The sequence below is a fragment of the Lagopus muta genome, chromosome 3, assembly GCF_023343835.1.
Source record: "Lagopus muta isolate bLagMut1 chromosome 3, bLagMut1 primary, whole genome shotgun sequence".
NCBI classification, from domain to species: domain Eukaryota; kingdom Metazoa; phylum Chordata; class Aves; order Galliformes; family Phasianidae; genus Lagopus; species Lagopus muta.
Window position 1 is genome coordinate 63,432,459 of NC_064435.1, and position 25,869 is coordinate 63,458,327.

General features: G+C 37.9%; 1 protein-coding gene across 5 annotated transcripts in view; it reads left to right on the forward strand.

The window, feature by feature from the left end:
* MOCOS (molybdenum cofactor sulfurase) overlaps positions 1 to 25,869 on the forward strand; it is a 214,586-nt gene that overhangs the window by 76,643 nt on the left and 112,074 nt on the right. For all 5 annotated transcript variants that reach the window (XM_048939650.1, XM_048939648.1, XM_048939647.1 and 2 more), the window contains exon 4: positions 8,130 to 8,771. In XM_048939650.1, coding sequence (XP_048795607.1) covers positions 8,130 to 8,771 — 642 coding nt within the window. The remainder of the gene's footprint in view (positions 1 to 8,129; positions 8,772 to 25,869) is intronic.

Consider the following 25,869-nt stretch of genomic DNA (forward strand, 5'->3'; position numbering starts at 1 on the left):
TTGTTATTTAATCTTTTTTCCTGTAACAGCCTGTCCAAATTTATACTTCCTATGCTGCTGGGAAATAGCCAACTTTAAAGCTCTGCTTTCTCTGAATAAGAAAACACAGTAAGGTAACTTCTGACTAGTTAACACTGAGGCACTGAGTTAGAATCATAGAATCATAGAACGATTAAAATTGTTAAAGACCACTAAGATCATGTAGTCCAACTGTGAATTCATCACCACTATGCCCACTAAACCATGTCCCTCAGTTGACGTGCATCTTCCTTTGTATCGCTTCAGATTTGCTTCATCCTAGTGGCTCTTAAGACTTGTTGCAAAAGCAATTTGAATTTTAACACAGGGTTGACTGTAAAAATGATTCATTAGTCATTTTCTGTTTGGTGCATTTACAGTTAGGAATGGTTTGTTCTTGAGCTGTTTGATGTTCATGAATAGATCTCCTTTGATGTTACTTAACATACCATTTTTTGGTGTTGTTTTTTTATTTATTTCTTGCCTGGTTGACTTGAATGCCAGATGAATTGTCATTTGAAGAGCCTATGGTATATATTTTTAAATTATTTGTATCCTAGTTAGTGAAAATATTGTTATTCAAAAGTATGTTCACAAACCTTTGGCCATTGTTCAAGCACCAGAGTAAGCAGATCTGGCTTATTTTACTAAAAAAATATATATATATATATATCCACAAATTGGTTTTAAAATTGTGTAGCTATTGATCTTCTTTCTCTACTACAGAAAAACAACTATTTGATTTCTAAGGAAACAGTTACCCAGGGGTTTCTGCCACGTCTAGAAAGTTATAGGACTGCTGCCAGGGAGAGGAGTAATATTTGTGTGTTAGAACAAACTGTACCAGCAGTCAGCCTGCGGTATCGTATTTTATGGTTTTCATGATTCCTTCCTCCTGTTCTGCTCTTCTGATTACATGTAGTGCCATAATACCACCCTAAATCTGATTTTGCTCTGTCGGTATACCCAGCATGATGAAGTCTTCTGGTTGTGCACTTTGAAGGTCCACACCTCATAGTCTGGATGGGTGCTTCTCATGAATATTGTTCATCAAAGCATCTTTTCTTGCAGAAGGACATTTTGTAGCCTTTAAAGAGCAACTTTTCTTCTAACTATGTAGTGCAAGATGAACTCCAGGCAGTCTGCTGTGCTGACAACTTTGCAGAGTTGGAGAGAGGATTTATTTGGCAAAGACCAACTGTGACCCTTTGTTAGTAAATAGACATTTCCCCAGTGCGTCTCCAGTGAATCAATCAGAGCCTAGGAGAATAAACGTAACGGATTATAATGCTTCAATTCAGGTGGCTGAACACAAATGCTTAAGAAGTGCTTTCAAAAAAAAAAAAGGAAGGTATATTTTCACCACCTGCCTAGAACAAATGAGGCTTATCAATTACGTTCCCTCTAATGATTTATTTTATAAGTTTAGGAAGCTGATTCAGTGGAGTCATAATCAGCAGAGGTGTGATGAATGAAATCAGACGAGTGAAATCCTAATCACTCTCATGGCAAGCAGAAATGGGAAGAATCTGTGATTCTTTCTTCTGTGTAAAATGGTCAGAACACAAGTTTATGTGGATGTGATGAGTGAGGATAGAGCAATGTGTGCCTATTTCACAGTTAGCATATGTTCTGAAAGGCTTAAGTTTGTGTGTTGTCAGGATAGGAAAAGAAACTGAAACAGAAAAAGCAACTTCAACTTTGAGAAGAAACTTTAAAGGATTATTTATTTACTGCAGTGCTCCTTATGCAGGTAGTAATCCATTGAACAATCCTTGAATTTGATGGATTTCTGCTGGATTAGTTGCACATGTAGCAGAGATGGTGTGGCACAGTTTTTCCCATTGAAAACATTTATTTAAAAAGAATGGGTGGGAAGGCAGTAACTAATCTTTGCAAGGGCATTCTTTCATTAAATTAATGCTTTGCTGGAGGAAGATAGACACAGTCCTACTTAAAACAATTGATTCTTACAACTGTTCATAGGTTTGAGTTTCCTTTTGTGCTTGGATTGGGAATTGAAAATAAGAGTATAATACAGTGCAGTGATATATTGGAATAGACCTTGTCTTCACAGAATATTTTCTACCCAGAAGGCTTGTCTTTTTAATTTGGTGAACTAGAACATTCCCCTTACATATATAGCTGTAACTAGTAAAGCACTCCTGACACTTTGTACTTTTGTCAGTGGTAGAAGCCAACAAAAATTTGGGATGAGTGTTAAGCAGCATGCTTCTTTATGGAATCCTTGTGAATCTGTGTTAAATTGCAATTTTCTCCTCCTTTTTTCTTCATATACATGGAAAAAGCATGTACATTGCTAGATGTTAAGTTAAGCCATGCACCAAGTCCTAGCGCCTGTATCCATTTCTAATCCCCCAAGGAAGTTGATGAGATTTTTTCAATTGACTTCTTTGATAGCTGAAGCTGACCCTTAATTAATAAATGAGGAAAGTTAAAATGTTATTACTCATAAATGTAGGTTGTAGCCGCTGAGAACTGGGAAACATTTCTCACATGCACATCTATGTGAAAGAGATTGAAAAGGCAGTTATGGAAAGTGTTATCCTCTAATATTATTAAAAGAAAAAGATTTGTAAGTCAAAATAAGATATTTCGACTCAGAAGTCTTTTTTTTTTTTAATTTTTTTTATTTTTTCTAATTGCCATTCATACAAAGGCTTTTTCTTAGACAGTAGTACTTTGAATCTTTTCAGAGTGTCTGTAGAACAGAAAGCAGTGCAGCGAAAGTTCTGAGGCTCAAGCTGAACATTTCTCCATACAAGCTCAAACTGGATATGTGCCCCTGGGCAGCATGACAATGGAAAAAAATTATAATAAGAAATAGTTTTAATATGTAAATGCACAGTTGAAAAGGAGCCTTTGTGAAGTGCTACTTAAACTTACACTGTTGAATAGATAACTACTGTTATACTGTGTTCAAATGGGAATCTGTTATTACAGTAGCAATACTGAGTTTTTAAAAGAGGTCTGTTTTAGTTGGATCAGCTCCTGGCTGGAAAATCACTGTGTTCACAGTATTCATGAATGCTCATCCACAATATAAATAAAAATGTGAATACAAATATAAATTGTGACAATCACAAACTCCTTGGTCATCTTTTGGTTTTGCGAACCAGCTGAAATGTTATCATCAACTGGAATTAAAGCATGGAAGAACTCAAACCTAGGAAGGTAAATTGCTCAGTTTCTCACACGTTTGTAAGATGGTAAATTTTAGAAGTATTTAAAGTATAGAAGCATGGCTAAAAAGAAACAAAACAAACAAACAAACAAAACCAGCACACAACTGCGTTTTGGGAGGCTGTAATGGTATAGTATGAACAGTCATACCTTTCTGGTAGCAATGCTACTGCTCTGCTGTTGAGAGCCACAGAAGAAGAGCTAGTGGTGAGAAAGAACATGATTTGTTCTGTTTGAAGTTAGTATGGCCAGCAAGCAGCCTTGGCGGACATTCCTTTCAGCTGACCATGAGTGATCCCTTGTATGTGAGGTGGCTGAATGAATCAGTAGCCTGTGCCCCCTGCAGAGCTGCCACTAGTGGCTTGGGGTATCTAATTTTAATCAGGCTTCTTTTAATTAATCCTTGCTGTTGGATTAGCTAGGTTAAGTTAGATGTTTGTTCTTTCTGAATATCTGATTTGATTATATATGTCTTTAAATATAAAGCCAGTTACTAATTAGGTACATATTAAATTTATGAAACTAGACAGCAAGGTTGGTTGAAAATTAATTGACTTTCTCTGCCATTTTTTACATTAGAAGAGTCTGGCACTTTGACTCAGTGGTGTTAATGAATACACTGAATTGTCACAGCAGTTTTTTGAAGCGATTAAACACCAGCAAAGAGAATTCTTAGAATATGAGCATGTACTGGGTGTTGAGTGGGCTCTCCTTGCACTGGCTTCACAGACTACAGTATGGCTGAGGCAGTTTTTTGTTTGATCTGTGTCCTTCTAAGGAGTTTGGATGAGGAGGAGAAGGAGAAAGGGGGCAGGTTACAGTAAGGCAATTTGCAAGGTTTGTCTTTGGTGCACAGTAAAGATTGAGCATGATATCTCATCTTTCCATTGCCAGCCTAGAAACAAGGTACAGAGTCAGGCTTCTCAGCCTCTCTGCCATCTTCTGTGTGATGGCACAGCTCTATCAATGTGCTTAATGAAGCAATTATCCTCATAGTCATTTCTTCCAGAGTTCTTTGAGAAGTGAAAATTTGTAATAATATAAAATACTAGTACTGCTTGCAGCTGTGAGCTATGGTAGATCAAGCTATCAGTTTTCCACTGCAACTCTTTAGTCCTGCTTCCAACATCTACCTTATATATAGCTATATATCTTCCAGGAGTGTAATAAAGGTGAACTGCATTTCACTGTAATGGGGTATGTCTTATGTGAAGACAGACATTAGGAGTTCTATGTGTAATAGCTAGTGCTTCCAAATATTAACGTCAAAAGACAGGATGTAGCACCATGTGCTGCAGAAGTCATTCAGAGGTATTGCAGTTTTCTGTCCTGAAGTATCCTGATTTTATCATAGCAGTGCTGCTCTGGTTCAGGAGTTTGTGCCATTTGTTTTATAAAACTCATTCTGAGGTGCTCATAGCTCTTCTGCTCTGCACATCAGAAGTCATTCTCGAAAAGTGAATGCTTCTGACTCGGTTGTTTTTCCTTTATTTATTTATTTTCCTTTTTTAATGTTAAAAGTCTTCTAGCCAAATATCTGATTTTGAAAATTCTACTTCTTTTGCCAGTGCTGGAGTCATAGCAATTACATGACACTTTTAGAGACCCCAAATGCAAATAGATACCTTAAGAGATTCACAGAAGAGCCTATTTCCTACTGAAGACATTTAGAAATGTAACTGATTGTTCCTATGTGAAAGTTACTTTCTGGTACTGAACTGAATAAATAAACACATTAATATTATGTTGTGGGTTATATTTCAGTACCTTTCAACTTTTCTAAATGTGAATGATTACAAACTGGATGTAGTTAAAACACTAGTGATGTGCATGAGCTTTGTCTCTCATTTATGACTTAAATATAGAGTTGTCATTATTTGTGAACCAAAAATATATATATATATATTCATTGTTCTGTATAGTTGTGAAAATGTTTAAGGAAAGTACACACTGGTTCTGATATTCATTGTTAGGCAGAAGCATCCCGTTATTAAATCCCAGTCCACCATTCCTGCATCCCAGCTCTTGTCATTTCACAGTGTCTTTTGGTCAGATTAAGTGCTGCGGCAAGTCAGTACAATTCCTGTGGAGACTGCAGATTATTACTCCCAAGTAAAGTTTGGCTTTCTGCCTAGCTCTGTCTCACCTCCCCCTAAGTCTGGGTGATGCAAAGAGGCTGGCTGAGGAGGAGAGCAAAGAAAGCAGAGAAGCTAAAAGAGGAGCTGACTTGATAACTGTCTTCAGTGTGCTTTGTGTTACTGCTCTTCTCAGGTTGCTCTTATGAAAGGATGCTGTGTATTAGGAGGTTGCTCCCATCACCTGTTTTTTTTAACTCAGAAGGTAAAAAAAAAAAAACAAACCACAACACCTTCCTCCTAATACCTAACCTAAACCTCCCCTCTCGTAGTTTAAACCCTTTGTCCTATCTCTATCCACCCTTGTAAACAGCTCTTCCCCCTCCTGTTTATATGCTCCCTTCAAATACTGGAAGGCCACAATGAGGTCTCCCCTGAGCCTTCTCTTTTCTAAGCTAAGCAAGCCCAGTTCCCTCAACCTTTCTTCATAGGAAAGGTGCTCCAGCCCTCTGATCATCTTAGTGGCCCTCTTCTGGACTTGTTTCATGAGCTCCATGTCTTTCTTGTGCTGGGGGCTCCAGGCCTAGACATAGTACTCCAGATGGGGACAAATCATGTCCACAACCACAAAGACCTGAACATCTTACTGACCTGCCTTTCAGTCCTTTCCCCTGTTAAAAAACAGTCTAATGCCACCCTGCTTGAAAAGTAGGTTAGGACTCTCGCTTGCCTTGCTATCCATCTTTTCTCTGCAAGGAAACAAGAATAAAGGCAAGATTATGTCTCAGCTGAAATTCAGGGCATGAGTCTAAGTGGCAAACCTACAGCTAGCCAAAGTGCAGCTCTCTGGGATAAGGCTTCATGATCCTGTGTTCAGCTATCTGCTATGGCATGCACATGTGCCTCAGACTGTAGTGTGGGAGGTGGTGGGAGAGGCTGCACAGCTGCTGCAGGTGAGGGGAGAGGATATGATTCAGCAACAGTGATGAATGAGGCAGGTAGGCAGCTTAATGCCCTACACACAACTGCTGTGATTGTTCCTGTCTTCATCCCTAATGTGGTGTATGAATTTAAAGAGGAAGTCTGCTTTCTCTGAAGAGCCCTTTAAAAGCAATGTCCAGAATTGTGAATTCTTGCTGGAGCTATACCTGGCAGGTCTGCTTCAGAAAGATCTCTCTGACTTCTTTCAAACTGACTCCTCAAAACATTTAAAGCTTAAATCCCCAACCTGATGATTCCTTCACAAAATCTGAAATTTCTTCTTTATTTCCAGGAAACACAGACTACCTGACATTTGTATCACATTTCAAAAATTTGAGCTCTGAGTCAAGTTCCATTGGGCATATGAATCCATTTGTTGCATCTTGTACTTCCTACTGTAGTAAGACTTTCCTACAGCAGACAAATGTATGTCGGTATCATTTTGTAGAGTGGTTTCTGGTCCTAATCATGAAAGTCATTACAATAATTTTTTTTCAGTGTCAGAGCTTTGATTGCATCACACATCCAGCTCTACATTCTTTGCCTGTAATATTTGCCTTTCAGACTGAACACACAAAATTCTGAGGCATTTATCTCTACTGTTCTGTGGTTGAAGAAATTTTAGCTTGAATTTGTCATGTACCTTTTGAACAACTTACATTTAAATGCAGTATTTAAACATTCAATCTTGTGAGAGAATCTCCTGTTACATAAAACACGCGAACTTTTAATGATGCACATTGAGGGCCAGAGTGTATAGATTACCCAAGTGCAGGGCTGTACCTCAGAATTACATAGATTAGAGTGGCAGCTGCTTGTTCACAGAAATGCTCTGTAGCAGAAGAGGTGCACGGAGAAATCCTCTGACATCTTGCTTTTCTTGAAAACCAGGCAACACTTCTAAGTAGTAATATTTATGCTCTGGATCAGTTTTGCTCGTTCTGCTTCATCTGCCCAAGCATCCTAAATGCTTCCTGTTAATATTAATAGAATTTTTATGAAAGTTCATTTGGACAAAGTTCATCAGAATATCATGCATGGAAAGCAACTGAACTAATGCTGCTCCTCAGCCTCTGCACAGACTTGGTGTCAGTCTATCTTGCACACTAGGGGACTGTAATAGATGGACAAGTGTGCTTGGATACCAAAGATTGTAGTAGATGCTGGTTCACAGAAGATAGTTTAGAGCCAACTCAGTGCTCACCAGGCATCAGCATGTGTATGGTGTATGGCTTCAAAAAAACACCTTGGTTAAGTTTTCTTCTGGCTCATTGGGTGACATTGGTTACGTCTGGTTTAGGCTGTCTTTGCAGACAACAAAGATTATAGCCTTATGTGCATAAATCTGTTTTTCACTGTCTTCTGTTTCTGTTAGTAGATTATAAACAGGAAACAAAACTGTATGCTTTTTGAATGAAGAATACTCTGACAGCTCCAAATAATCTGTAAACTAGCTAACCAAATAAAGCTATTAAAAAGCCAACCAAACAAACACGCGCTAATGCCACTAATAGTTTTCAGGTAAAACTGACCTATTTCCTCAGGATCAGTGTACAATATAATATGCAAGCTTGATTCTGATCTTACTGAGGCACTGGACTGGATTGGACCACTAGGTAAAAAATGGCTTCTATCCTTAAGAACTCAACTACTTTCACTGTAGCACGTGAAAGATTCACCTGTGGGCAAAATTGTTGAAGTTTATTATGATGTTTGCTGAAATCTGAGTACTTGCATTTAAACCGTGTGTCAGAAGAATAGAAGAATTTTCCTGCTGAGGAAAAACAGAATATATCATATGGTAATAAAACAGAAAATTCAGAACTTGATTTTTTTTTTTTCGTTTTGCAGAATATTACAACATTTTAACACTACATCTGAAGATTATACTGTCATTTTCACATCTGGATGCACGGCTGCACTTAAACTGGTAGCAGAAGTATTCCCATGGGTACCTGAAGGCACAGAGCAACCGAGTAGTCGATTCTGTTATCTCACTGACAGCCACACATCTGTGGTGGGTATGAGGGGCATAACTGCCTCAATGAATGTATTATCTGTTCCAGTAAAACCAAAGGATAAGATGTTATTGGAGAAAGACTGGTTACCAGCTGAAGAACAAAACTGCACAACACCTCATCTTTTCTCTTATCCAGCTCAGAGCAATTTTTCTGGTACCAAATATCCCCTTTCGTGGATACAAGACATAAAATCTGGAAAATTCTGCCCTGTCAAAATACCAGGGAAGTGGTTTGTTCTATTAGATGCAGCCTCATACGTGAGCAGCTCTCCATTAGACTTGGGAGTTCACCAAGCTGACTTTATCCCCATCTCATTCTATAAAATCTTTGGATTCCCTACTGGCTTAGGAGCATTACTGGTAAACAACCGTATTGCCCCCCTCTTGAGGAAAACCTATTTTGGAGGTGGAACTGCCGCTGCCTACCTTGCAGGAGAAGACTTTTACTTCCCAAAGAAGTCTATAGCAGAAAGGTAAGGCTTTGTTTAACAAAACTTGTGGCTTTTTGTTTATTCTGTTTGCTTTAGACAAATGTCTTAGTGTTGGAGCATGCACTCCTCTCTGATAACTGTGTTGCTTTATGCAGTTAGATAGGCGTTTCTCATCCAACTCTGTTTTCTTCTTATTTTCATATCTAAAAGATGTTATCTGAAATATCCAACTTCCTTCTTTGATCTACGTTGTCACAACTGGTAAAACTGTATGGGTTTATCCAGTGACATAAAAGTCAATCCTTGTTTTTTAAATTTTACGTGAGGTACTCAACAGAACCCTGATTTGTTCTTGAATGCCTGCACCTGGAGCAGACAGACCATGGTTGGTCACACTATAATGACCCAAATGGAAAATGGAAAGTAAGGGCCATAGATTTCACTTACTCTAAGTAGAAGCTTTATGTGAGTAACACATACAATAAGGTCAATTACGAAGGACTAATATTTGTAGCTCTCTTATTTTAGGACTGAGGTTCTGGAGAAGCTGTGTAGCTCTCCTGCTGAAGAGAGACACCTAAAAGGAGGTGAAACAGAAATAGATAAGGAAATACAAGATGATTTATTAACTTGCCTAGTTCTTTAGCATACTGAAATACTACTGCTGGTGATACTTGATCTTTCTGCCTCTCTCCCTCAAGCCAGGATCACCTTACACAAATGTAGAGAAGGGGCTTCCTTCCTGTAATATCCAATACGTCTGCACAAAGGGAAGATTTGAGATCAACATTTAGTATTAGGAGTGTCTGGAAATGAAAAAGAGAAATAATAAATACAGCCAGTCATGCCTTACATTTGTTTATGGGTTTGTATTCACAAAGTCCAGCATCTCCCATGATGTAAATGCCTGTTCTTCAAGTATATGTGTAATAATGAGCATTATGCTTGATGTATGTGAACCTCTCCTAGTCGCGTGCAATGAGTGCTGCTATGGTGTTTCAGTTCTGGAGTGGTAAATGTAGTGGCTAGCTCCATTAAGGTGGCTCTCTTCAAGTACAAAGCTATGTATTATTTTAGAAATGAAAATTGGTAGGTGAACAGCCATTTAATCCTTTAACTTATTTAAAAAAACAAACAAGCAAAAAAACCAAAAACAAACAACAGGGAAGTATTATTGTTCTGAGTTCTGCTTCTGTGTTGTTTTTTTTTTTAAACCAACAAGGCCTTTAAGTGCAACAAAATTACTCATTGCGCATCAGAAGGGAAGGGCACAAAAATGTGGGATGTTATGGTACTCCAATATCACTTGCAAGTCAAGGAGAAAGCCTGCTTTAATTTGACCTGGGTAGACTCTAATTTCTGAGTAGCTTTCTAGAGATAATTGACACATAACTCCTGATGTTCCATAGCAGATGAAAATATCTGATAAATGTGACAGATCTCAATTCTTCTTTTACACCTTTTGGAAAGGTATGTGGGAATCTTGAGGAAGCTCTATCTCTTTTACAAGAGTCTTCAGAGGTTGTCTGCTTTTAAGGCATTCAGGCATTTCAGGCTCCCAAAATTTTCAAGGGCTTTTTTTTTTTTTTTTTTTTTTTTTTTTTTTGTGACTGGGTCAGAAGAAAGGCCTGCTTTAACCTTCTTCTAGGCCAGAGTTATAAACAAGGAAATTTATCCAATTGAATTTCTCAGGCTGAGAGCAGAGTGTCTAATCTTGGTTTGAGGGAACCTAACATATAATCAAATCTGACACCTGGACACAGACATGTGATTGATACTGGTTCCTGGTAGACACCAGTGTCACTCAGTTTGACTCGTATATTGATATTTACTTCTGTTTTCATCTACTCCTTTGCTTTTCATTTGAAAACCTAATTGTTAAAAGTTTGTGTTTAGAGCATTATTGATGCTGTCCGTAATCCCTTGTGAACTCTGGACACTTAAAGTCCTGCCTACAGAAGCTGACATTTTCAAAGATAGGTCAAGGAATGAGGATAACCATTTCTTGTAAAAATAAAAAATGATAGCATTGAAAGTCTCAATCAGTAGTCTCCATGCTGTTCCATATGGGTTTTTTTCCTATTCAGACATTGTGGCGCTTTGCTTCAGTGTATCTTTCAAGTTGTTTCTGAGTAATAAAACACACAAAGCAGATAGGAACAGATCTGCTAGATTTCAAATGAGAAAGCCAGCCATCGTGACCAAAGCTAATGATTACCTTATCTGTGGCCATGTTTCCATTTCATCACTAGTGTCTAAAACACAAATCATTATTTCTTGTATAAACAGCTAATTTGCAGAAAGGAGCTTCCAGCCTTGGAGGTGTCTAAACCCAGCTGGGAAGATGTTTAGCGATCAGCTCCAGCTGGACATGCTTTGGGCAGGAGCTGAGACTTAAGACCCCCTGGGATCCCTTCTGACCTCTGTGTTCCCACTGTTGATCCTGAGCACCACTGCTGAGCTCCATATTCAGTCTTTCTTTAGATACATCTCTGTGATTTCTAAAGATCGGTTTCTTAAAATAGTTCTTTTGAAAAAAGGTTTTTTAAAGTATTGCATTAACATTGGAAGTGAACAAATGGAAATGTTTCATTTTGTGAGCTAATTTATGAGCACCTCCCCTACGAAGACAGGCTGAGGGAGGTGGGCTTGTTCAGCCTGGAGAAGAGAAGGCTGTGGGGTGGCCTCATTGCAGCCTTCCAGTACCTGAAGGGAGCCTAGGTACTCAGAAGAGGAGTCAACTCTTTGAAAAGGTAGATAACAGCAGGACAAGGGGAAATGGTTTTAAGTTGAGAGAGGGAAGATTTAGGTTGGATATCAGGGGAAGTTCTTTAATATGAGAGTGCTGAGGTGCTGGAACAGGCTGCCCAGAGAGGCTGCGGAATCCTTGACCCTGGAGGTGTTCAAGGCCAGGTTAGATGGAGCCCTGGGCAGCCTGGTCTAGTATTAGATATGGAGGCTGGTGGCCCTGCTTGTGGCAGGGGAGTTGGAGCTTGATGACCCTAGAAGTCCCTTCCAACCTGGGCCATTCTGTGATTTTATGATTTATAAGGAAACCTGCATTCTAACAAATATTACTGGAGAAGGAGATTAAAATATGTATGTCTGCATGCCTTTAGCAGTAGGCATCCCTTGTGCATAATTAAAGTGCAATGTAATAAGATAACGGCTTTTTGTGAGTCAAGGTGAAACTTGAGTGGAGATGTATAATGAGGGTGTTTATTCATTTTCCTTCCCAGAACTGTCAGAATTGTTACCTTTTGTTTTAATGGATACAGCTTTTCCTGGTGTTATTGGTAGTTTATTTTGTTGTTGTTGCTATATAAATTATTTTATTTCAGACTCTTAGTTTTTTTTAATACCCTTAAATCACTTTCATACTTTCCCATTTCATATCAGTAGCCAGTCTTTCTATATCAAATTCTAAAATCATGTTTATTGTATTTTCATCCCTGTATCAAACAGCTTGAAAAATTATTATTATCATTCACAAATCTAGCCTCATTTCCCATGTTGTTTTTTTTCTCCGCAGCATGAGATAATAAAATAATATGATTATATATAGCAAGAATTCAGTGATAAAATATTCATCATCTGTCCTATTTTTTCTTTTGTATCTGGGAGTGCTATTCAGAATCTGATCATTCTGGAATTTATGACTAAGGGAAGAGGCACTGTTGCATTATCTGTAAATTGGATATCTGCATTGTAGTCTACCAGTGTGTGAGCTGTTGTGTGTTTTTCATTTCCAAATGCATTTTCAACATCTTTGAAAATCCACATGGCGTGATTTTCTTCCTGACCAATTTTAGTGGTTCTTGTCTCCTCTGCTTGGATGATTTGACAGTCCCAGAGCAGCAGCCACACCGTTGTAATCTATGATGCAGTGTACTTAACCAGAGCAGTAGGAAAGGTGTTTTATTTTCTTGATGCGGTAACTTTCTATCTGTGAAGTTATTCAGTGGCTGTTGTATATGACTTGCCAATAAAAGGTGAGATCCATAAAGTTCTGCGGGAAATGAGCTTGATTAGGTTGCACCCATGTACCTCAGTGGAGAACTGTGGTAGAGATAGAGTTGGGATGGAGTCTGCGTACCTGTGCAGATGTGTAAGTAATGACATAGTTTGGATCCTCAATTGCGTGCTGAGCTTGTCCATGCTGAAAGGAAGGGAAAGGACAGGAAAATGGAGCCAGAAAGTTAGGATCCAAAGGATCTACTACTAGGTTCCCAAGAACAGCTATCATTTTGAGGGATTGAGTATAATACCCTGGGTCTGGGTAACTGATGTAGAACATCTCTAGAATCCCTTGGTAAAAAGCTGATTTTCCTGGTTGAAGTTGTCTCTTGTGTTTTATTGCATACTTCTGTCAGCGTAGAAAATGCTGATTTACTGCACTAAAACTCTTCACAATACTGAGAAATCACCTAAGGGCTGGACTACTGATGCTGGCAGTGTCATCTGGCTCCCACACCCTTGGGGCTCCGTCCATAGGATGTTTTTAATGTGAGAAGTGGCTGAAATGGTGCTAGTACTACTTGTTCAAAGCGTATTGTTATGGTCCTTACATGGTTTTGAGATTTTTTTTTTAGATCTCCAAACAGGACCACTTAAGAAGGATTTCTAAATCCAAAAAATTCCTCAACAACCATCCCTTCAAACAGAATTGACAACTTTCAGATGATGTATTTGGGAATTGATAGGGGTCTTCATCTAATTTCAAATGGGTGTTCACTGCGAGGCTGCCTCTGCGCCTGATAGACTGCCTGGGACTTGCCAGCCTGAACGGGCAACAGGAAACCAAGATGTCAGCTCTACCTCCTCTTAAGTGCCACTATCCCATAGAGATTAGATGCTGAGGGCATGGGGTGGAATTGGGTAGGAGTCTCACAGATGCTGTCCCTGTTGGAAAGACAGATAAAAGACTTTTACTTAATTGATGGAATTTCTTTACAAGGAGATTGGTTAGGGCCTGGAACGGGCTGCCCAGGGAGGTTGTGGATGCCCCGTTGTTGGACGTGTTTAAGGCCAGGTTGGACGTGGTCCTGGGCAACCTGATCTAACTGTGTATGTTTGGTGGCCCTGCCAGGCAGGGGGGTTGGAACTACATGATCCTTGGGGTCCCTTCCAACCCGGGTGATTCTGTGATTCTGTGTGATTCTGTGATTTAATTCTGAAAAGTTCTACAGCTGTTTCTCAAAGCAAGAGCTGTGAAGGAGGAGAATATTTGCTTTCTGAGTAACTGTAAGAAGACTTAAGAGAACCTTCACTTTTTCCCTTCTCTACTGAAGTGTACCTGCTAGAAAGCTTCCAACAGTTCGTCTTGTTATTTCTTGGGAAGAAGGGGACAGTTGACATTTTCAGGGTGGTGAGGTTTTTTGTTTTGTTTTGTTTTGTTTTGTTTTGTTTTGTTTTTGCCATGGTCTGCAAGGTTCTTCAGTATTTGATACTCAAAAACTTTTGCTCTATTTTTTATCTCACTATTGAGGTGGCACTCATATATCATTTTTGTACTCTAATATTCTAGATGTTTATTTTTTTTCCAATAATGAAGTTGCTTTATTGCCCAAAAACTCAACATAGTTAGAATAAATTGAAGGTTATACTTTGGTGAGTCGAATGTAATCCTTTGAGATCATTTTTGTTCTTGATTCACTTCCGCTTCCCACAGAGGTTCAGATAGGCACCTCCCCAAGTGCAAAGTTGGCTGTAACTACTTGGTTACTTCAGCAGAGAGGCATCCGTGCCAGGCAATTTACATTGCCTCTCAGGAAAATTGTTTCATCACACTGGAGTGTCTTTGTCCTAGGCTGCAATCTACAGCACGGAAATGAATACTGGGGTATATGGGTAGGAATTGGGTTTTTGGGGTGGGAGAATGGTAGATGTTGCATGCTTTTTAGCAATATTCAGCAAAAATAAATTAAAAAAAATACAAATTCAAAGATATATAGACTGTACTTCAAATTTTCTTACTTAAAAGAAGTAATTTTCTCTCTTAAATTTTCTCCTTTAAAAGAAGGCTGAAGTAAGCTGTCTCCCTGAAATCCAGCAGCAGTCACATGCCTAATGTGCCCAGCCCTCAGAGGTTCATGTAAATCTTATCAAGCATCAATCTGTATTGATAAACCAGCAATTTGATGTCAGTCTCCATCCCAGTATACAACAGGCACTGAATTATTGACTTATGAAATAAACCTTATGAATTGCTAGGATGCTAGAATGCATGCATTTTTAAATAAAAGAAAAATTTGGAGCTTGTTATAAAATGGATTGGTCTTAAAATATAAAGTATTTTGAGATGATAGCAAGGAAGAAAGAAATTCTGTTCTATACCAGGGCTTGATTTCTGCCTTTGATCAAATACAGTGCAAATCCTGCCTGAGCTAGAAGGCCTATTTGCAGTCATTGTGGTGAGCAAGTTGTCATGATACAGTTTCACCCTAGGGATTTCTTAGACTCAAATTTAGAATCAAACCCATGCCCTAAGTCTTCTTTGAGAAACTTTATAAATTTGTAGCACCAGCTATTGGGATTTTATAGCATTTTCTGGTAATAAATTTATTTCATAGTGGGTTTTTGTGCTTTGCAGATTTTACGTTTGTGATTGATTTACATATATGATATATGAGAAAAAACAGTGGTAGCTTGTTCAGCATAAGAATTACACTTTTTTTCCCCTTAACATTTGTTCTTGCTATTATCACGTAAAAGGGTGAGACTGGCTGTTTGACCCAGTCAGTATTTACAACATGCAAGTCCTGTTCAGATAATGTTAAGGCATTGATTCACTTCAAAGTACAGGAATTAAAGCTTTTGCTCTCTCTTTTTACCTCAGGCAGTTCTCAAGAACAGCAATTGCTGTAAATACTCCATGGTATAGTGTATAATTAGTATAATTCTCTTTGTTTGACTGCAGAAGTCTTAGAGACAAAAGCAGAAGTTAAGGCAGACTTACTGAAGAGCCGTGACTAGTGTCAGGGGGTCAACTTATATATTTAACAGTATTTTAACCTACTTCTTACATGCTAAATCGTCCTGTGTGTATGTGTGTGTGTGTGTGTGTTTTAAATGCTTTCACAGTGATGCTGAAATTGTTCCGTGTTGGCTATAGAAATTTATTGCTTCCTTTGGGATTACTGGAATTTTGATTTGCAGAGTGCAGATGTGCAAAAGCATTGAGCTCGGGCAGGAGTACCTGCTGGCTGTACTCCTGGCCCCTCATGGACACAGCTGCATCTGTGCAGAAAGAATAAATCCTCCACACATCCTCCATCCTTCCCCAGAATAGCACTTGCTGCTTTTTCTAGCCATTAGTGGGGGTTTTTCCCACTTCCTGTTCCTGCCAGTGTAGCAAAGGGTTGACCAGCTCAGCATCAGCCACTGGCCTGATGGATGCTAAGGTCTTGGGGAAAGGACAGATGTAGAGCTGGGTGGATAAGGCAGCTCAGAGAGGACAAACAGAAAAAAGCAGAACAGAACATTTGTGTCAAAATGATACTAAGATTGTGAAAATATCACTACAGATCAATGTGGAAAGTTTCACTTGACCTGGAAAGATAAGCTTTGTCTTACTGAACTCTGTAAGTAATGTACTTCTTTGGGATTTTTGTTTGTTTGTTTGTTTTCCTAATTGACAATGACAAAGCGAAATACCTGAAGATTGCAGGAAAGAATGGCAAGCTTTTAATTGGTAGAGTGGCTGGCAATTATAACTACTGGCTGAATGCAGTCCAAATTGAGTTCTTCCAACATTGTTGGAAAATTGGTTGTTTCCTCTTAAATTTTGCCCTCAATTCTAGTAATCATTATACAGTGGTAAAATATTCCCATTCCCAGCTGAAACTCATGGTAAGGTTACGTTCAAAAATGCCTGGTGGAAAATGAGAAAGCTTTTCTTCTTCTGTAACATTCTAATGCATTATTGTGTCACGAGTTTATTTTAACCCTTCTTGCTGCTTTTATTTGCTCTTTTCTGGAAGAAGGTATTAAAAATCAGTGGTTTTCAGTCTGTTGTGTATGGACCTCTCAAAATCCATGATCTTAATCACAAAGTTTCCACTGAAGGAGATTAAAACATACGATCGTATATCCGTGTGGCAACAATATACCTGAACTTTCAAAAGAGATTCTCATTTTCAGTGGTATTTTTTAAAGTACAGTGACTTTCACTCCGTATCAATCTTCAAAACTCTTTTTTGAAAGGTATTCTTGAAGATCAGACTTAGACTTGTCAGTAGCATCAGAGACAAGTCTTGTCACTTAAGAGGATATATTTTTGCAGTGTAAATAAAGTCGTATTTGTAATATGACAGCAAGATGAAATGCCCATAAAGGATGGTCTGTTTAATAACAGAAGACTCACAGAACAGTCTTAAATTTTATGACTCAGATTATGTGGCTTCTTATGTGGTATCAATCTTCTTTTATATTTTATTTATAGCTAAGTTACAGAGAGCTACTTTTTTAACAAGTTTAGCGGTCACTACTGAGAAAAGTGGTCTATATGAAGCCAGTGTCCTTCAAATGTTTAGATAAGCTCATTCAGGTTAGTATTTGAAGATTACAAGTACAAACATAGGGTTTGTTCTTAATTTTTTTCATATTCATAGTAGTCAAATGTATGCAAGAGTGCATCTGGCAGTTGTACTCATGGGAACCCGTGAAAGAAACATCTCCAGGATTCTCAAATAGATTTAATTCAGAAGAAAAAGGAAAATATTAAGGCTCTTGAGGGAAGAAAAAAAAAAAAAAAAAAAAAAAAGATTTAATAATCTTTCCCGACTTTCACGCATAAGAAAAATTTACAGGCACAGGAAATACTCCAATTTGATTAAACACTTGGCTGCCACATTTCAGTCTGTTCAATTAAAAAAAATCAGACAGATTCTCTAGCATTATTATAATCTACTTTTTCCACATCTAGGCATTTATATTATCAAATAACATCTGCTATGGTTTAATAGCTGTGTCAAATGATTGTAATAGCTTTATTTTTGGTGAATTTTATGATAAAAAGTTTTAGAGTTACAGCTGGGAAAGTACTTAGGCTGAGTGGATTGTATCTCCTACATTATCCTTTATGGCAGACATTTTGCAGTTATGCTTCCAGGTAGTAGTCTGAAATGGCCTTTTTTTTCATTTTTGGATTGCTGCTGATGTCAACAGTTTGTGAGTTCAGCAATATAAATTGTACGGATTTTTCTTCATAACATCCACTGCTAGGAAGTGGTTAGTATGAATCTAACTGTCTTTAGCACTCACTTTGTTCTAAATTAGAATTGTCTTGATAGGTCTCGATATATACAGTAATATATGACCAGTTTACATGAGGAAAAATGGCACTCTGTTCTGGTAAACGACAGATTTAGCATGGTCTGTCTTCTTGAGCAAGACAAACTATAGCTAAGTAACAGTAACCCAGTTAACCCAACCTATGGAATATATATATTTTTTCTTTTAGCTCTTCTGCTGTCATCCTGTAAATGAGTGCTGGTGTGCTGAAGTCCTGATCAGTATTAAAGGAGGCTACTGTTCATGTTAGATTATGTTTTTATCTTCTTGCACATCTATGTTTTTCCTATATTTTGCATGAAGAGTTAGTTTAGAAATAGCGTATCAAAACAAAGAACTAGAGCCACTGTTAGTACTAGATTTTCTGTGTTTGTCTTGAGAAACAGAAGTTAAAAGATAAAACAAACCTTAGATTAGCTTTTCTCAAACTCTGCAAAGCGTGCACATGCATGTAAAAACATAATCCTTATACCAGTATGTGGACAGTAAGTTATTTGTAGTCATCTTTGATTGATAATGGTTCAGCAACCTTTTTCTAGTGTCAACTTGAACACTCCATTCTAATCTTGTTCAAATCATATCCCTGGGTGACAGAAGTTTTTCAAAATAAGATTTTACATATGTGATATTTACATATGAGGCTTTTTCTTTTAAGGAAATGAATTTAATATTGATTTGACTGCCAGTGTAGTTTAGAAAGCACCCGTAACTGAGTAAGACATTAGCATTTTGAGTCCAGTGGTCTGGCTTGGTTTGTGTAAGATGATAAGGATAGTGTACATTGTTTTGCCATGTGTCAGAAAAAAAATGACTGTAGCTGTGGTCCTGTCTTTTTTGAATGTTGCACATCTGGCTATGAAAAAATGCCCTCATATTAATCCATTTATCATTGTTTCTGGGTTTACGTTAGTATTGTTGGATTCAGTAGATCCTAAAAAGTACCTTGCTTTTCATTGCTTGTAAACGGTCCTGTGTATGACCTGGATGTTCCTGAGAATTTGTAGGTGTCATATACAAAATCTGCCTTTTGGAAGTGCTCTTTGTGATTGGATACCAGACATTGGCTCACAGTTATTTTATTATTATACACCTAAATTTTTTTCTTGCTGCATGAAAAATCTTACTGTGCATACCCAGATTGGATACTGCACTACTACCCAGTAGTGCAGGAATATTCCCTGATTGTGATTCCTGTGCTTCCTTTCTCCGTAGCTAGACGTTACATTTTTTGGATGCACTTTTTAGTTTCAAGTTTATACACTGAGAATACATGCTCATCTTTCTAGAGGTGTTAAATAAATCACAAGTAGTGGAATGCTATTCTTTTTAAAATTGTTGCATGAAAGTACCAGAACCTCTGTAATGCTCATTCTGAGAAGTACTGTTAAAACCATTTGTTGAAATTTTGAGTGCTGTTTCACTGAAATGCAAATATTTCATGGGAAAGCATAACTGTTGGTCATTTCTTAATGCAAAAAGCAGACATCTTTCAGTCAAAATCTGATTGAAAATTCATAATTAACCTTTAATTTACATGTAACTTGTATTTTATGTAAGTTTTAGTGTTCGGTCATATTTTCACAGCACAAAAAAGTTGCATATTTTCTAACAATTTGGTACTAGCACTGCTCTATAGTGTTTGCAAGGTCAACGCATTTTCTCATTCTTGTTACCATGGCTTTCAAGACTTCAAATTTTTGCATTTTCTAACCTGTTTTATTATAGTCTTCTGCTGGCACAGAACCTTTACCCCTGGAGAGGTTGTCCTCTGTTGTGCTAAAAGCTTGGGAAGAGCATTCACAGGCTTCCAGAAATGTGCTGCAGTAAATGAGAATAGCGTAAGATCACTGGGATGAAAGTGGCAGAACTGCTGTGTAGGGACCTCTTGGTCCAATTTATCTGCTGTTGGACTCAACAGGAGACCTTTGATTATTTTCTCTATGCCAAATTTAATCCCTTTTAATCATTTAAAGCAATTGAAAGTACACAAATTATCATTGATTCACTATCTAGACATTTGTAGTTGATTTTCATAGACGAATTGCTACTGAATTGAGGATGAGCAGGAAAACTGCCTCCCAAATTGTTTATAAGAATTACGCTCTTGGCATTTAATGAATGTGATAATTAAATTAGATCAACAAGTAGAAGCAGGCACATGCCCTTTGGCTGGCGTTTTCTGAAGAATTAGGGTTTTTATGTATGTCAGTGTATATAAGAACACACATAAGCAAATAACTGTGGTTGATTTACCAGTAGAAACCTTCCTGCCTGCTTGTTTTGACTGCCTTGAATTTTAAATTTGAGATGTTACTATTCCCATTCTCAGTCGCTGAGCGGTGGCTTTGCAGTGAGTTAATGCACACACACCTAAAGATGGTAAGTGCAATTTTAAATTTTAGTGAGGACCGCAGAGAGATCCAGAGACAGGCTGGATTGATGGGCTGAGGCCAAGGGATGAAGTTCAACAAGACCAAGTGTTGGATCCTGCATTTTGCTCACAACAAACCCAGACAACGCTACAGGCTTGGGGTAGAGTGGCTGAAAAGTTGTGTGGTGCAAAAAGGACCTGGGGGTATTGGTTAAAACTTGGCTGAAAGTAAGCCAGCAGTGTGCACAGGTGGTCAAGAAGGCCAATGGCATTCTGGCTTGTATCAGAACTAGTGCAGCCAGCAGAAGCATGGAAGTTATCATCCCTCTTTATTCAGCACTGGTGGGGCAGCACCTTGAGTGCTGTATTCAGTTTTGGGCTCCTCACTACAAGAAAGACATTGAGGTCCAGGAGCATGTAGGGCAGCAAAGCTGTGAGGGGTCTGGAGTAAATGTCTTATGGGGAGTTGGTGAGGGAACTGGAATTGTTTAGTCTGGAGGAATCTCAGGGGAGAGTTTGTAACTCTCTACAACTACCTGAAGGGAGGTTGTAGCAAGGTGGGGTTGACCTCTTCTCCCAATTAATAGCGATCGGATGAGAGGGAATGGCCTGAAGTTGTACCGGAGGAGGCTCAGGTTGGATGTTATGAAGAACTTCTCTGAAAGAGCAGTCAGGCACCAGAACAGGATGCACAGGGAGGTGGAGTCACTGTCCCTGGAGGTATTCAAGGAATATGTAGGTGCCATATTTAGGGACATAGTTTACTGAGCAATATCGGTGTTAAGTAGATGGTGGGGCTAGACCTTAGAGATATTTTCTAACTTCAATGATTCTAAGATTCCATGACTAAATGCTGTGATATAGCTAACTTTCAAACAGACATCTATAAAGGACTTGGCCAGCAAAATGTTTTAAGTAATAGAATACAATGAAGCTCTTTTTGTCTTAACAATATGGTTTTATTTCTGAGAATGTTTAGCATCCATGATTTTCTTTGTATGCATAAACTCCATCAAAAAGGACATTGGACTGTGTTCAGCTTCTGTACTAAATGCAAATTCAAGCTGTACTGTGCTGCTCTTGTTCAAAGACAATGTTCTTGTCTTTGTGTGAGTTTATAGCAGACCTCCTAAATATTTACTATAAATCCTTCTTCCTATCACAGAGTAAAGTCTATGTTATGAACACATTCACAGTCTACATTCATATGAAATATGTTTAGGAATATAGAATCAGGATGCATTCATTTTATGTTCTCTAAAGGTTTCTGTAATACAGAAATGTATATGAATACAGAAAATAATGCCTGCTGCTAAAATCACCAGATCCTGAGTGTAATATTGTGCGTGCCACAGTAGATTTCTAAGATCATCTGTATGAAGTTTTCAGATTGTTTGATGAATCAACCTTATACTATAACTGTGCTTAAAATATAGCAAATATGGATTTCATTTCTGTCCTCTATGTGCAGGAAAATGTAAGTTACCACATACTTCTGTCATGCAGGGAGTACTGAATAAGTTCTCATTTAATCTCCCTTCCTGCCTGATGAACACAAATGCTTGGCAATCAGAACTGTGAGTCGAAGATAAGGGAAGATTTCTTATCCTAGCCTGGTTTATTTAAATTATGAGCTAAAGAGGGGAACGTGAATCTTGAAGAGATCATTTTGTACTTAATGAAGCAGTTTTAACAGCCAACGAGATCTACCTTTAGCTATTTGAATGGCTACAGGAACGTTAAAAATTTATATGATCGTAAGAATTCTCAGCAGAACATCTTATTTAAGTAAACTTTTCTTATCTCTGCTTCTTTCTCCAGTTAAAGATTAATAATCCATTAATTTGAGATTTTTGAAACATTTTTTTCCCCAGGTAGGTGAGGAATGTAACAAGCCCAGCCATAGTTAAATAGTGAGCGGGGCTCGTGCTTTATCTGTAGTGGCATGTTGAAAGGTGTAACAGCACTTGGCAGGGCTGCCAAATTAGCTCATGTATGGGTGTCCTGGAGGGGGAGGAGAACGAGCACTATTCTCTTTCTGTAGTTATGTCCTCTAATGATACTGACAACACATTTTTAAGGTGCAAATTATGTGTACAGAAAGAAAAACTATATACACACAGACAAGAACAAGATTATGGCTCTGCTGACTTCTTTCCTGGAGTTACTGACCAAGTAATAAACCACGTGGATAGATATAACACGTTGCATGATGGGCATTTTTCCCTTAAGTTGTCCCTCTTCCTCAGCACATACTTAAGATAGCAGCTTTGGTTAACACCCAAGGTAACAGGGACACTGGCCCAGCTCCTAGTGACAGGAGGAGGAAATAAAAACAGGACCCTCTTCACCATTTCTCTGAGCTGCGCTGAGGTGTGTATTGATTTCAGTTACAGATTAAGTTTACAAAGCAGTGGAAGAACTTGATGGTACAGAAAACATCAGCGCATCAACTCAGTGAACCTGTCATAGGATGACTGTTATAAGGCTCCTTGTGGTTCAAACAGGCTTTGAGCGGTACTGCCCTGAGAATAAAAAATGTGATCCTTGGCTCTTTCTGTGGTAATAGCTGATTGATCACTCTGATCACTTTCCAGGCATACGCTGCTTTTTCAGAGTGCTAATAGGAAAATATTTCTTACACTTTTTCTTGTGCCAGTGCATTTCCATTTTAAAACCTAAATACGTGACAAGATCTCAAAGTTTCATTAGGGAAAAACTTGAATCATACACTGTACCCACCTCTGTTATTTTAGCAGCAGAGGAGTAGCAATGTTAAGCCTGCGCTGTAGGTTGCATGTGTGATGTAACCAGAAGCCCTGAGCCAAATCCTTGCCCATGGCACTCGAAAGATGTGGGAGCTGTTGTCACGACAGTCTGAAAATTCAGGTGAGGCAAGGCTCATGAGTTGTAGTAACCTGATTTATTGCTCCAACCGCTACAGCTGGGAAATATACCACTCCTTACAGAACTTGCCTTACAAGGTTTAGACACCATTAAATCAGGCTGGTAAGTTCTCTCCTGAAAATAAACACCCAGACACTGCCTTCTGCTTCATGTCCATTTCTCCTTAAGCTGAAAACAGAATTCTAACAAAGTTTGATTTCTAGGGAATAGTCTTACTGCAGCGATCAAATTCAGTTCTTAAATTTAAGACAAAGCATAGTGTAACTTCATTTGCACTGGAACATATACTTATCAATTACAATAGAGACTTTGTGCCTTCATATACCATAGTGATTTGACATCCCACAGTGAAATAATTACAAAATGTATTACCAATCTCCAGGAAGAAAAAAAAAATAAGAAAGAAAAAAAGAAAGCAGTGACAGTACTATTTCTTTCTTTTCCATAGGGGAAAATATCTTTGACATCTGTTTCACTTTGCAGAAAATAAAGGAAAAAATAGTAAGACTTTCCTGACAGTCATTGTGTGACATTAACCTAAACAGCACAGGAGGAAAGTAAGATAATCTCATTTATAATGCATCTTTGAACAGTTCCTAATTCTAAAAATAATTAGGAAAAAGAAGTACACTTAGCAGTATCATTTCAGAACTGTTTTATTTTTTGTGTTTTTATTTTTATTTTTATTTTTATTTTTAATTTTGATATACCCAGTGCAGGTGAACAGTGTCTACATTAATGATTGATTTTTAGACTGCATCTTGCACTTAAAGCTGGACCTGATTCTGCAACCTCAGGCAATTAAAATTCAGTGAGGCGTGATGTCTGTTGTGTTTTCTGATGTTTGTTTAATAATGTACCTATCTAAACATCCACAAATACATTTGGAGGCGCAGATCCCTGTTGGGCCTTCTTTCAGGCTCTGGGCAGATCCAAGAAGACAGCATTACCTTACACTATGTCCAACATTCTGTCATAGTATTTTTACTTTAATTACTTCCTCAATTGAGGGGAAAATAGTCAACGAAGAGATAAAACCTTGAATCCTTTTTACCCTGGCAATTTGATTACCATTTAAAATGAGGAATTCTTTATGAAAAGTTCAAAGTTTGTCTTTTCCCTTTTAGCATTTCCTTACAGCACATAAGAGAATAAGACCTTCTTGGCATATATGATATGCATCAATAATAATCCTGTTTGCAGAAACCCAGCATTGCTAGAAAATGTTGACATTCAGACTAAATACTAGTGACAGTTTTGTGGGCTTTTTTTTAATTACATTTTTATGATCTTCCTTGTAAGATTATCCCAGTGAAATGTTGACTCATTATTCTGTTTTCTCTCCATTGTTTTTGTTTTGTTCTGTTTTGTTTTGCAAAGCCCTGATGATACTTCACTCCTAAGAAAAGCTTTAAAAAATGCCCTATATTTGCAGTGTGAATTATGATAGTGCCACTGTGCATAACAGTTACATTATAAATATTTCTTCAGACATTTGATAAAGACTCAAATTAAGAAAAAGAATTACTAGTTCAATTACAATTATATATAATTACACTATGTTCAATTTAGTTTATCTCTAGCTTTTTCTTGCCACATTGTGTTCATTGTTGAAGAATGAGAAGTTAGCTGACTGTATTGGAAGTAAATACAGATTTTTCTGTTCTTTATGACATATTTTGCTTAAATTGAGACTGTCCTATTAGCATGTTTTCTCACCAACAAATGATGTAGTTTAGCTCGTTCAACTTCAAAACTAGCCTCACATGTGAAGACTTCTTTTCTAGTTTGGAATCAATTTTCTGTCAGTTTCTGTTAGGCTAGAGACTATTCACTGCTAACAGTGCTACTTCCCTAATTATAAATTACCTATGCTGATGCAAGCATAGTTTATTTGCATTTACCCAGTAGGTGTGTCTGATGGATATTCTGCTAACCCAAGAAAAATGGATACTTTTCAAGATATGTATGAAGTCTTCTAGAGAGCTGTGTGAGGGCCTACTGTCTCCAGGAGGGATCAGTGCAAAAACTTATTTAGCATAAATATTAGCCATGGACTAATTAATACGTGTCTAAGCACTTAAGGAGGTAGAACAGCTAGAATAATGCTAGCTTACTGTGTTCTCTTAGAGCAAGTATAAATGTATCCAGTATGCTCAACAACTGCACCTATGCTGTCTTGTTTCCGAAGGATTTATCAACCCTTTTAAAAAAGAAAAAGAAAAAAGTATCCAGTAAATAAATGATTATTTGTTTATTTTACATCTTACAAGCTAAGAAATGCTTTGTGGTGCCACATTGCATCCTGCTGTGAAGTGCTCAACGGATGCCAACGAGAGCCCATTATTTGGTCACATGCCTCTAAACATTACTGACCAATAGAGCTTAAGTACAGTACTGTCTATATGGTGGCATTATTTTTTTGACAGTCTCTTCTTTATGTTGCTTTCAAATAGTCCGTTGGTAGTTTAAAGCAATCTTCACGTGTTTAACAGTCATATTAGTTGTGCTTTTCAGAGATGCTGAAACTAAATATTTTCTCTTTCTCTACTCTAGGGAATTCTTGTT